Source organism: Mastomys coucha, unplaced genomic scaffold (assembly GCF_008632895.1).
Source record: "Mastomys coucha isolate ucsf_1 unplaced genomic scaffold, UCSF_Mcou_1 pScaffold16, whole genome shotgun sequence".
Lineage (NCBI taxonomy): Eukaryota > Metazoa > Chordata > Mammalia > Rodentia > Muridae > Mastomys > Mastomys coucha.
Window position 1 is genome coordinate 61,903,269 of NW_022196898.1, and position 12,657 is coordinate 61,915,925.

General features: G+C 33.8%; 1 protein-coding gene across 1 annotated transcript in view; it reads left to right on the top strand.

Moving 5' to 3' along the window:
- The window catches only part of Col11a1 (collagen type XI alpha 1 chain), a 189,704-nt gene extending 180,880 nt beyond the window's left edge, over window positions 1-8,824 (top strand). The window contains exons 64-67 of the mRNA XM_031375242.1: window positions 2,351-2,463; window positions 3,520-3,588; window positions 5,281-5,514; window positions 7,188-8,824. Of these exons, the coding sequence (XP_031231102.1) occupies window positions 2,351-2,463; window positions 3,520-3,588; window positions 5,281-5,514; window positions 7,188-7,334 (563 nt within the window). The 3' untranslated portion in view covers window positions 7,335-8,824. The remainder of the gene's footprint in view (window positions 1-2,350; window positions 2,464-3,519; window positions 3,589-5,280; window positions 5,515-7,187) is intronic.
- The last annotated feature ends 3,833 nt before the right edge of the window (window positions 8,825-12,657 follow it).

A 12,657-nucleotide genomic window follows, 5' to 3' on the forward strand; every position in this document is an offset into this window, starting at 1 on the left:
CCTGAGGTTCATGTAAAAGCAAAAAATAGCTCACTTAGAGTAGGCAGTCATGGACAGCCTGTAGAGTAATGCGTAGTAAACTGACAGAACACAGAACCTTGTCAATGTGTCTGAATGAGGAGCTCATTGACTATTCTACAGAAAACAATAATGATGCCAAGTTTACAGTTAAAATACTCTTAGCTGAGTGCTGAATAAACTAGGGACAAATTGAACATGGGATTTATGGTATAGGGAACGTCTTTAACTTTCTAATATTTTTAGTGTTTTTATGTACTTGGGTACTTTGCCTCTTTGACTCCTCCCATCCTCTGTGTGTGTGTGTGTGTGTGTGTGTGTGTGTGTGTGTGTGTGTGTGTGTGTGACATGCATACATGGTGCCACAAAACAAAATTTAAAAAGAAAAGAAAAGGAAAAGAAAAAAAGAGCACACAGTTACAGCTGTGTGCCTCCAAGTGGCTGCTGGGAGCCAAACCCAGATCACACAGAAGAGCCTCTGGAAGGGCAGTACTGTTAAGTTCTGAGCAACCTCTCCACCCCGATCATGTATTACTTTATTGAACAAATGCATCTTAAGAATTTATCTTTAATACTTAATTCCAAAAGATATTTAAGAGCACTGTTAATTGAAATAATTGATACAAATTCATTTTCTATAGAACTCAAAACTATAAATTCCTAAAATATACAAGATAATAATTATGGTGTGAGTGAAAAATTTGTGGATTATTTTTATTTCCTTATATGGTTTTCCTAAGAAGCTTGTTGAATATGTGAAGGAATTGATGAAAAATGAGAATATCTTTGTTACATAAGGTATTCAAGTTACATGAAAAAAATATAGAAGCCATTGAAATTTAAAGAATTTCTCTAGATTATATGAAGTATTCAATGTTAAAGAATTAGATGACACTGTTTTTTTGAGTTTCCCAGTACTAAATCCATTTGAGCCTTTTAAGTTTTAAATGGGACTGGAGAGATGGCTCAGTGAGCAAGTCTGTTGTGAAGCATGAGTTTGGATCTCTAGTTCTCCCACAAACACTGGTTATGGATGTACATATCTAAAATTCTAGCTTTGCCAGAGAAGAGTCAAAAGGATCCCAAGAGCTCATGAGCCAGCTAGTCTGTCTGAATGGATGAGCTCCAGGCACACTGAGAGAGTCGTTCACAAAACAAAAGGTAGAGAGATAGGAACATCAAATGTTGACCATTGCATTCCCACACAAGTACACATACTCATGCAGATGCAAATGCACACAGATTGCAAGCAATTATAAACACTCCACACACAATATTTAAGTGCATAATCAATGTACTGCTGTAATTCAAAACAATACTTAAAATGATTTAAATATGGAAGGAAAAGATCAAAGGAATTGTCACATATGTAATTTATCTTCTAATAACCCTGAGTAAAAATGCATTGTTGGGCTGAGCACAGGGTCCCCAGTGGAAGAGCTAGAGAAAGGACCCAAGGAGCTAAAGGGTTTGTAGCCCCTTAGGAGGAACAACAATATGAACTAACTAGTACCCTCAGAGCTCCCAGGGACTAAACCACCAACCAAAGAGTAGACATGGAAGGACTCATGGCTCCAGCTGCATATGTAGCAGAGGATGGCCTTGAGAGGAGAGACCCTTGGTTTTGTGAAGGCTTGATGCCCCAGTGTAGAAGAATGCCAGGACAGAGAAGTGGGTTTGGGTGGGTTAGTGAGCAGGAGGAGGAGGGATGGGATAGAGGGGTTTTTGGAAGGGAAATGAAGAAATTGGATACAATTTGAAATGTAAATAAAGAAAATATCTAATGAAAAAGAAAATACATTGTTATGTAAATAATAACTTTATGTTATTCTCATTATTTACCATCTGCACTCACAAAACATCAAATATTAGTCATTAGCATAACCAAGTGTGCTCTACAACATTTCAGTAATGACTTTAAGAGCAGAAAGCAGTTCATCTTAGGGTACCACTCAAAATGGAATTGAATTTATTATAAGATTTTTTCTATTAAATGTTATAGCCACTTTGGGAACCTATCAATCACCTTGTTTTGTTACAGATGAAAACATGTAAGTTACACCCCTGAGATTACTAAGATGTGAGGACACATGTAGGATTTGGGCTCAACCAAAGTATGACAGGAATTCTAAGAAATAGAGATTATCCCAGAGTGATTATAGAGGGTATTTAAAAAGTTTTGAACCAAATGAAACATAAAGTAATCGTTTCAAATATACACTGATATATGACAAAAACAGCACATGAAATTTAATATCTAATGCATTCCATTTTGATACCATTGGCTCCATATATGAGGTTTTGGTGTTTCTGTTTTTTTCTTAACTTCTAGGTGAATATTGGATTGATCCTAACCAAGGTTGTTCTGGTGACTCCTTCAAAGTTTACTGTAATTTCACAGCTGGTGGTGAGACGTGCATCTATCCAGATAAAAAATCTGAGGGAGTAAGTACCAAGCTATTTGGCGGTGGATGTTGACAGTTCCTGCCATGTTTCTGCAATATTGAACTAAACAGGAAAATTATACTGTCGTACTTTCATTTATCTGCTTTTCTTACAGGGTAATTAGAACATTTCATTTGCATAAACATGAATAAGTCACCAAACTGATGCTCATGGTTTACACATACTTCTTTCCTTTATTTTGTTACCCAGATGTATTCTTTAGGCACCTGCTTGCTCTCAAAAAAATTCTATGGCTTTCCATGACACAGCACAGCTGAATCGCAGATCTTAGAGAGTGTATGGTATTCTCTGCCCATTATCACAAGAGAGAACTCGCAGCTGCATATTATATTGAAAGTGGAATAGTTTATAAAGAATTAATCTCTTTTTAAATGAACATATGCCAACTTTACATATAGTTTGAATATTTAATCTCACCAAACACATTCGCTGATTCTTACCTCACAGTATTTGGATACTTGAGGTTTATCTCTAGAGACACAGGCAGACCTTCTGTATGAAAAAGCATACTCAATTGACATAATGATACTTTCTGACATTCTGTAAGTAGGACAATATTTATTTATTCTATTCAGTTAATAAGCATCACCTGTCCTATCAGGCAATGTGGCAGACAGAGAGATGGAAACTACTTCAAATAAGTCAGCTAACTATGTGCGGAAAGTCTTGAGAAGAAAACTTAAGTCTACGATTTGAAGCCAGATGGGCAGGCATTTCCCCTTGGAAGAAGTCACTTACATAATACTCCTATTTCTACTCCCTGATAGTCTGTAATGTGCTTTTTGGGTTAGTTTCTCCCTTTTCTTTATTTTCAGCCAAAAAATCAATCAGGAAGGAAATTACTCAGTCTTCATTACATGACATTCACAGTATCTAGCTTGAAGTTTGTCCATATCTCGTTTTGTATAAGACCCATACATTTTAGAACACTTTTTGGACTCCTATTCATACCGAAGTTTTCTGATATGTATGCAAACAATAGTACTCATAACTTTTATCCATTTTTTTTTTAAATTTACCATTCTCTTCCAACAGGTAAGAATTTCATCATGGCCAAAGGAGAAACCAGGAAGTTGGTACAGTGAATTTAAGAGAGGGAAACTGGTATGTTGCTGCCTTTACATACAACAAAATCTCAACTCTTAGGTGTAGCTCCAATTAAGTGTCCTCAGAAGCTCAATCAAATGCATAAGTAATGCTATGCAGAGTTCCATACAGTTTCACAGTTCCCAGCCCTTTAGGTCTTAGTTATCAGTAACACCTTAAAGCTTAAAGCTTTGAATCAAAATAACTGAAAGGATTTCTGAAAAAGAAAGTATAATCAAATGAAAGTTTCAGTTTAACATCATAAAATAGTTTTTTTAAATAAAAGTAGCAAGAGTCAAAACACACCTATTAATATTTTAATTTCATCTATTTTAATCTCTGTCTCATTGAAACCCAATTATTCTTTGTTCTTAATTTCAATAAGAACTTGTAGATTGTGTAATTTTCCCTCATTGCTAGTTTCATGAATATAATAAACAATTGACAGTTAATTTTTTGTATGAAACCCATGTTTACTTAAATATTTCAGTACAGGTGCCAATTCCATGTAATAGTTTGCTAAAGATATAGTAACATTAAAGTCATAATTAAATCATTAAACTCTATTAAGCTGATTTTTTTTATTAATTGGGAATTTCTCACAATTTCCCATTAATCCAGGTAATTATTTAATATTTTAAGTGGTATTACTTTCCATAGGTAATAAATTACACATTTAATCTCTTTACTTATAAACATACATCCATATTAAGCAATGCTTTCTAATGAAGTTTTCCACCTCACTTAAAATTTTCTATTTATATGCTGAATATACATGGTGTATTATCATCTGTTTGAGTTACAATAAACATATTTATAAGTGTGTACTAACTTTATTTTAATTCATTCTACTTTGCATAAAGAACATCTAACAACCTCACAAGAATCACCATTGTAATTTGTTAGTTAGTAAGGTTAAGTAAATGCCATTAAACAGAGGGAGATTGCATATTTGCATGGACTCAATCTGAATACTTTAGTTAAATTTTATACTATATACTTTTCTGAAACACAGATTTCATTCATGCCAAACAAAATAGTTGATGAAGGTGTTATACCTTAATAATTTGCAACTAAGAATATTTTACTCTATAAGAACAACATTATGATTGATATAGATACTGACTAAAATATACTGAGGCTCTATGCTTGATGATGTTGGTTTAAAAAACAAGCTATACATTTTCTGGAAATTGGCAAATTCACATATATGCTAAGAAACCAAAGCATCTTAGAAGACTTTGGTCCCTGAGACATAGTTAAAGATTCAGGTAAAGTAGATATATTGCAAAATTTCTGAAAAATCAAACAATATAAAAACAATTCAACTTTTACTATGTGGCAAGATTCTTTAAATTTTTCAATAAAAAATGACTATCTTACCAATTAAAATATGCACAACTATGCTAAAATATCTCTTGGAAACAGAACATTTGCTGTCTTAGAGTATTTACTAGTTCAAAATCAAAACAGAGATATCAGTTTGTTTACAATATGAGCAGTATTGTAGTAACAGGTATGGGGGATGCCAGTGCTGGTAGCAGAGTCCCCAGCTCTGGCTTTTTTGACTCTTGTCACATTTCTTCATGAAATGGTAGTGTTTCCTTTAGGATCACCAAGACCTGGCAGCGTCATTCCCAGACAGTATTTAATTCTGTATACCAAGGAAGAAGAACCGTCCTTATAGGCCTTCTTATTCTTTTCTTCTAGCTTTCATATTTAGATGTGGAAGGCAATTCCATCAATATGGTTCAAATGACATTCCTGAAACTCCTGACTGCCTCTGCCCGACAAAATTTCACCTACAATTGCCATCAGTCAGCTGCCTGGTATGACTTATTATCAGGAAGTTATGACAAAGCACTTCGGTTTCTGGGATCTAACGATGAGGAAATGTCCTATGAGAACAACCCACACATCAAAGCTTTGTACGATGGCTGCGCGGTGAGTCCAGGCCCAGTCTGCCTTCTTTCCAGGGGTTTGGGCTTGAGAGGCGGTGCAGACTGAATGTTTCTTAAAATGGGTATCGATTATTAGAATGCCTTAGTGCTTAGCACTGATGTGTTAAGATACAACATATTAGAAACCACCAAGGCAATGCACATATGATACTTTCGAAATATACGCCTAAATATCTAGTTTTGAAGATCTAACAGAAGGTAACATTAGATCATATGTTGTTATGTCTACATCTGATGTTTGAAAAACATTAACAACAGTCGCTCAAATTAAAAATAAAATAAAAACAGTTTACTAACCAGTCCATGAATCAAGAGTTTAAAATGAAAGAGGAATTGTTACATCATTCATAGAATTTTTAGTCTGTCCTTTGGAAGACCATCATACCAGCTTTGGAGCAATTGTCTATTTTTCCCTTTTTATTCCCTGGAATTTTTGTTTTTACATGTAGAAATTCTATATAATAGCTATTGCTTTAATTTAGAGTTAATTACTAAAGTGAGGTCAATTACAAGCAACAAAGTTCATGATTTTTAGCAACATGAGTTTGGTACAAGAAAAACAAAGAGGGGAAAAATGTGAATGAGACAAAGCTATGGAAAACTCCCCAGTGTATTGCCCTGATATGGTTATAAAATTAAAATACAGCAGTAGAAATATTTGACTTTCAAATTACTGATCTAAATTCCTATACTTTTGCCACCAAATCTGGTTGTGTGAACCTGGGAGAATGGAACCTAAAAGCAAGGTGGGCTAAGGTCTCATGCAAGAGCCAACTTTATATAGAGCATCAGATAATTTATATTCTGAAGGCTAAGAAAGGCCAAATGAGCAAAGAACACATGAGCTCAAGCTGTGTAGAAATTCAAGAGGACAGGCCATGCTTTAAAACATATTTTGCAACCAGGCAGTGATGGCATGCATGCCTTTAATCTCAGCACTTGGAATGCAGAGGCAGGCGGGTTTCAAAGTTTGAGGCCAGCCTGGTCTACAGAGTTCGATCCAGGACAGCCAGAGCTACACAGAGAAACCCTGTCTCAAAAAAAAAAACAAACAAACAAAACAAAAAACAAAAACAAAAACAAAAAAAGAAAAAGAAAACATCTTTTGACTAACAAAAGCAATCAGCAGTGTGTAATTGAAAGCAAACCCACTCATATTTCCTACACTTGCGAGGGGTATGAAAGCACGTTCCAAGAGCAAACCCATATTCAGGAGGAACAGAGGTCACAGACTCTTGCCTTATTTTCTGGCAAATTCTATCAGAATTCTCATCACACAGCTCCATTTATGGACAGTACTTTGACATATTTTATTCTGATTTCTCATAAAATAATTTAACTTTGTTTCTGTGCCTTTAAATGTAAATTATTGAGTATTTTTTATTTATGCAAAACTTAATATTACATCTCATATTGAATTTTTAACCATGCATAATCAAGCAATTGAAATAATACAGCAAGTATAATTGTCAACAAAGTTTAAATCTTCATGTGACATCATTAGTTTTAAAAAATAATTTTTACCTAGTTATTGGTAATCTGTTCTCTCTCAGTTTTATAGTTCTCTCTCAGATCACGTAGTTAACAAAGGAAATAACATGAATTTTAGTAATAGTTTGTGATGAAATAACTTTTAATTTCTGCTTAACTTTACAGTCCCGAAAAGGCTATGAAAAGACAGTGATTGAGATCAATACTCCGAAAATTGATCAAGTACCCATCATTGATGTAATGATCAATGATTTTGGTGATCAGAACCAGAAGTTTGGATTTGAAGTCGGTCCAGCTTGCTTTCTTGGCTAAGATTGGGACGAAGACCATATGAAACCAACAGAAAAAAATACATTGGTGCCGCCAACCCATTTTATGCCACATGCAAGTTTTGAATAAGGACGGTATAGAACACGAGTTTAGGAATCAATGATGCCTGCTGGAGGCACAATCACAGGAAAGAAGTTTCAGTAGTCATAACGATGTAAGGTAGCGTGGCTGAGATGGCAACGGGGCTGTTTCTGGATTCTCAACCCTCATCTCTCCTTTTCCTATTTGGATTTCGTTGGTGCTGTAGAAAACAAAAAAAAGAGAAAATATATATTCATTAAAAAAAAATGGTGCTCATTCCCGTCCATCAAAGATATAGTAAAAGTGTGTTTAATAAATTGTAATTATTTTATGTACAGTTCTACACTGTCATCCCTGTGTCCATTTCCAAAACTTGCGCGTGACTCTCATTCCAACCTAGCTCAAATTCCATGACAGTTGTGGGCTGTGATGGCAATAAATACCGTGATACAAAACTCAAGTTGTATTTCTGCTGACTCTAATTGCCTTCCCTTGATTAATAATAAAATGCCTTTGTATATATTGATGTTGAAGACTTCAGTTATTTGATGTCACTGACAAATTTCACAGTGGTCAAACCTAGACTTTCTGGAGCACACGCCAACCATCCCTTCTCTACTAACAGTAACTTGCTGAGTTTCAGCCAGAAATATCATGCATTTTAAAAATTAATTCAGTGCTGTACCTCAAATTTTCTCAGAACCCAGATTTCACCAAATACTTGTATATATGGAGAACAAGAAAAGTTATATTTTTGGACAGGAAAGTATGTATGAGAAACTGTTTTAACATCCACCCAGAAAACTTTATGTACAATTATTTCTCTACTTAATCTTCTTCCTTGTCTTCCATGTGCTTCAGCAATGCCAACTAATTTTAAAGATGGAAAATAAACAATTATTTATGAATTTGTGCAATGTTAGGTTAAAACAATGAGCTTTTTAAGTGATATAGTAATAATAGTCCCAAATATTACTTTACTTGCCCAGCAAATACAATTCCTCTGTTTTGAAATAATTATTTTCCACATTTGACCAACCTAGTAGCTAAATACATAGGGTGGGCTGTTTCAAAAGTAATACTTGCTCAAGACAATCAACCCTTCTCTTTTTTCCACTTAGGCATTTTCTTTTACATACCTTGGACTAGCAATAAAATTTTAAAAATCACCAACTGAATTTTGTATCTATTTTAAGTAATATATGTAAGACTTGAAAATAAATGTTTTATTATAATTTCTTATATGAAGTGTTAAGTTAATTGATACCAGATTCCACTGGAAGACTTATCAGCTGATAATTTATCTCAAAGAACATAATCTGTAATCTTGACATTTCAAAGTGAACATTTGTAATTTGGAATTTCTTTATTTCTGAAACCAAGTTTGTAAATGTCCTTTGGAGGAAGGAGGAGATATGAATCTTATCAATAAATCAAGTCTTGTCTACCTGGATTGGTCATTTTCTTTCTTAAACAGGTTATAGTTCACTCTCATCTTCAAAAAGACTTTTGATTGTCATACTTGACCATCCAGATGAGAATTCTGTAACCCTTGCATGTTAGTCTTCAAAGATAAGCTCTCAAATATGTAATGTAGTAAATAATGGCATACAATATTTCCAAGAAAATGATAATTTATATTTAGTATTACAGAATGGTATTTAGAGGTAAATACTTTTACAGGTAAAAGTGTCATACATTTATTAGATGACACTGGGACAACTGAAAGTTATTGGAATTAAAAGTACAGATGCTTATTAGATCCTACACAAAGAATGGATCACATTCTAGTAAAAGGAATTTTTGCTATAATTCTTTTTAAAAAGTAAATTATAACCCCAAAGTAAATTAAATAAGGAGAAAGGGATTATTTTGAGTGAATAAACATTTTATCATAATTGTTTTAATGGAAACCATCACAAAATGTCAGAAAATATGGGAAGATGACTCTTAATTAACTCTTAGATATACATCAGTGACTTCCTTGGTCATCTGCACTATAACACACACACACACACACACACACATACATCACAGTCTCTTTAAGAGTTTCTTCATAGGAAACCTCCATGTAATTTATTGAAGACTACATTTATTCATTATATACATGAAAAAAGTGTTAAATAATTAACAGCATAGAAATGCTCTCATTTTACATCATGTTTTTGACATTAGAATCTATTAGAATTGTTTTTTAATATTTGGTAAGCTCTATTAAAGTGTATACATATGTGTACATTAGATTTACTAGAACTTTTCACAAAGGAGTTTCTGCTATGCATTTCTCCATAGCTGTGGATATTATTCATGCTCAGTTCATGCAGTCATGGATCTACTATGTGAAAACTCTGTCACCATATTTTCTAGTCATCATGACATTGTTGGTAGAAAGATTATTTAGTAACCATTTCTATATTAGGATAAAAGCACAATATGCTTATAATTTACTGAATGTCTAATAATTAAGAACTACCCTGTGAGTTATTATATAAATGCCAGATGAATAACCCCTAATTGAAAATCTTCCCAGAGGCTACCTCTAAACAAATTCAAAGAAAAATGGCGAAAGCATACAAGAATGAAAAGGTATTTTTCTAACCCATCATAGAGTTAAAATGATGAACATTTTTTTTCAGAATCATGTATGTTCTTAAATGAAACTATACATGAGAATAGTCCTGGAACTTGTATTTTATTAATTTCATTTCATATTCTGCTGCATGCAGAATAATTACAAAATATTGGATAATAATCTAATTCATGTAACCTAAGAAGCAGAAGCTTTATATTTCCTTCTGTTACATTATAACTATCATCAACACAGAATCAATTTGTGACATGAAGCCTAGAACTAACACACAGCAGATACACACACATACACACATAGTTCACAATTTCCATAAATATCTGGTTGTAGAGAAATAAATGCTTACATCAACCATGTCATTACACAGACCGAGATTAGCAGGGTCTCACCTGGTATATTAGAAACAATTTACAAACAATACCAAACTGTGTGACAAGTCATGTTACTATGCCACAAGTCCAAAGTCATCAGACAAAGCTCCTGGTGTCTCTTTTTCTTATGCCATTTCTTGCTTTACAAAAGAATGAGTTTAATTGGTTCAGAGTTCTCTCCAGTTCTACTTTGCTCATCCTATCTTCTGGCACTTGCTGTAAGATTAGCCATAGCTTGATGCAAATACAGCCCAGAGAGTCATGAAGATTGCAGGGTGATTTATCATGAAATAAATGACAGAAAATGTCCTGCATATAACACTACCATTTCAGTAATTACTACCTATCAATCTCTATAGAATCCTCAGGTATTTTCTCTCTAAATCTAGTAGTAGTCCATAATTTATGAAGAAAGTTGATCAGGGAAAAACAAAAATGAGAGTAGCAGAAAAGAGTTACAGAAACATGGTTAGTCTTCTTATTCAAGAACTTCAAATTTCTGTAATATCTGCAATGTTTTTTCATTATACCTAGGACTTATTTTATAGTATCCTTTCAACAGCACCTTGGAAAAGTATTGACAGGAAGACAGACAAAAGTACACATCCTTCCTACCTTTGCATACCTACTATTAACTAAAGAGGTAGACATTTTTATGCCCATATAGAAAGATTTACATTTTGTAAAATAATTGATAAAATCTAAATTCTAATACTTCCGTCCACTGTCATCCCATCACACATTTTGAGCAGAGACTAGTCTTTAAATCAACCAGTGTGTAAGGCCTCTGCCCTACATGAAATATTTGCATGGCTTCTTGGAAGGGAATAGTCTGGAGCACAAAAGAAGATGTGTCTGAAATGACAGAGAATTTTTTGATCAAACTTATGTGGGTTTAACATTAAGCTTTGTGGAACAAAGAGGTACAGTGGGAAATTTTATTTGTAGAAACTACCAACCCAGCATTTTCAAAAGTGTATAACTGAACCCTTAATAAGACAAGCTTAGGTACCTCATCGGTTTCAAGAAAACAACAAAATATACTTAAGTTGTTAAATAAGAACATAAATAATAAATTCTTAAATAAGAATTAACCTATATCTTCATATGTATATGAAGATTTTTACCTAAAAGCACACTTTGCTCAAAGGCATATCCAATATAAATTTAAAAATAAATAAGATGACTCAGCAGTTAAGGGAGAGTTCTGCTCATACAGAACCTGAGTTTGGTTCCTAGAATCCAAGAAAGCTCACAGTAAGCTGTAACACCAATTCCTGGAATTCTACACCCTCTTCTGGCCTACATGGGTATCTGCAAGCACACACACACACAGAAACACACACACACACACACAAGAGAGAGAGAGAGACAGAGACAGAGAGAGACAGAGACAGACACACAGAAAGAGAGAAGTAAAAATTAAAAAAAAATCACAGTTTTACTGTTGACCTTACATTTTTTAAAATATGTTTGTCTGTAGTTTGATAAAGTTGTTGAAATCAATTTTATAAGTTGTAATAATGAGATTTCTGACACATTTCTAAGGGTTAAAAAACCTAAAATTCTATAAAACATCATGTTTCATAGGTGATTTGCATATACTGAAGATAAATGCTATGTTTTGCGCTAAATTGTAGTATAGTGTCTCAATTATGACATGTCTTTGAGCATATGCCACAAGAATATCCAAGTCATGTCTTCAGATCAGTTCTTTTTATATAAAACCTTCATCTCTAAGACAAAGGAAGAAATGAATCATCAAACATAAAAAGTTCTGAACAGATCTTCAAGCTGATAGGTAACTTCATTCAAGCTTAGCATCTGGAAGCAAGCTCAGTGCCAGCCTTGCAAATCTTTGGCAGCTCAAAAGCTTCTCAGCAAAATCTTCAGTGATGCAAATCTTTCTGAATCACACTCATTGTTATCAGACACATGAGTGGTTCTGCAGTCTCTGAGTTGTCCTTAAGTAGCACATCTGTTCATCAAAAGGAACCATGCGGTCAGATGTGTGTGTTTGGAGAATCACAAGAGCCAGTCAACTAAAGGAGAGAGAAATTAGACAGCATTTATACTTCATCCATTTCTCTGTTCTCACTCATTTCTACATAAAGTCGAATGTTTTTTTCTGAGAGGAGCCCACATGATTGTCTCAAGTTTGGGGAACTGATTTTCACATTGATCTAGAGAATACTAAACTATCTGATTAGCAATGAGGGGCTTTTATAAATGATCCATGAACTTCCTTCTTCTATTCTTAACAAACATATAGTTCTTACTATTAATGTCAATATACTTATAACATGTATTAATGCTTTATAACCAC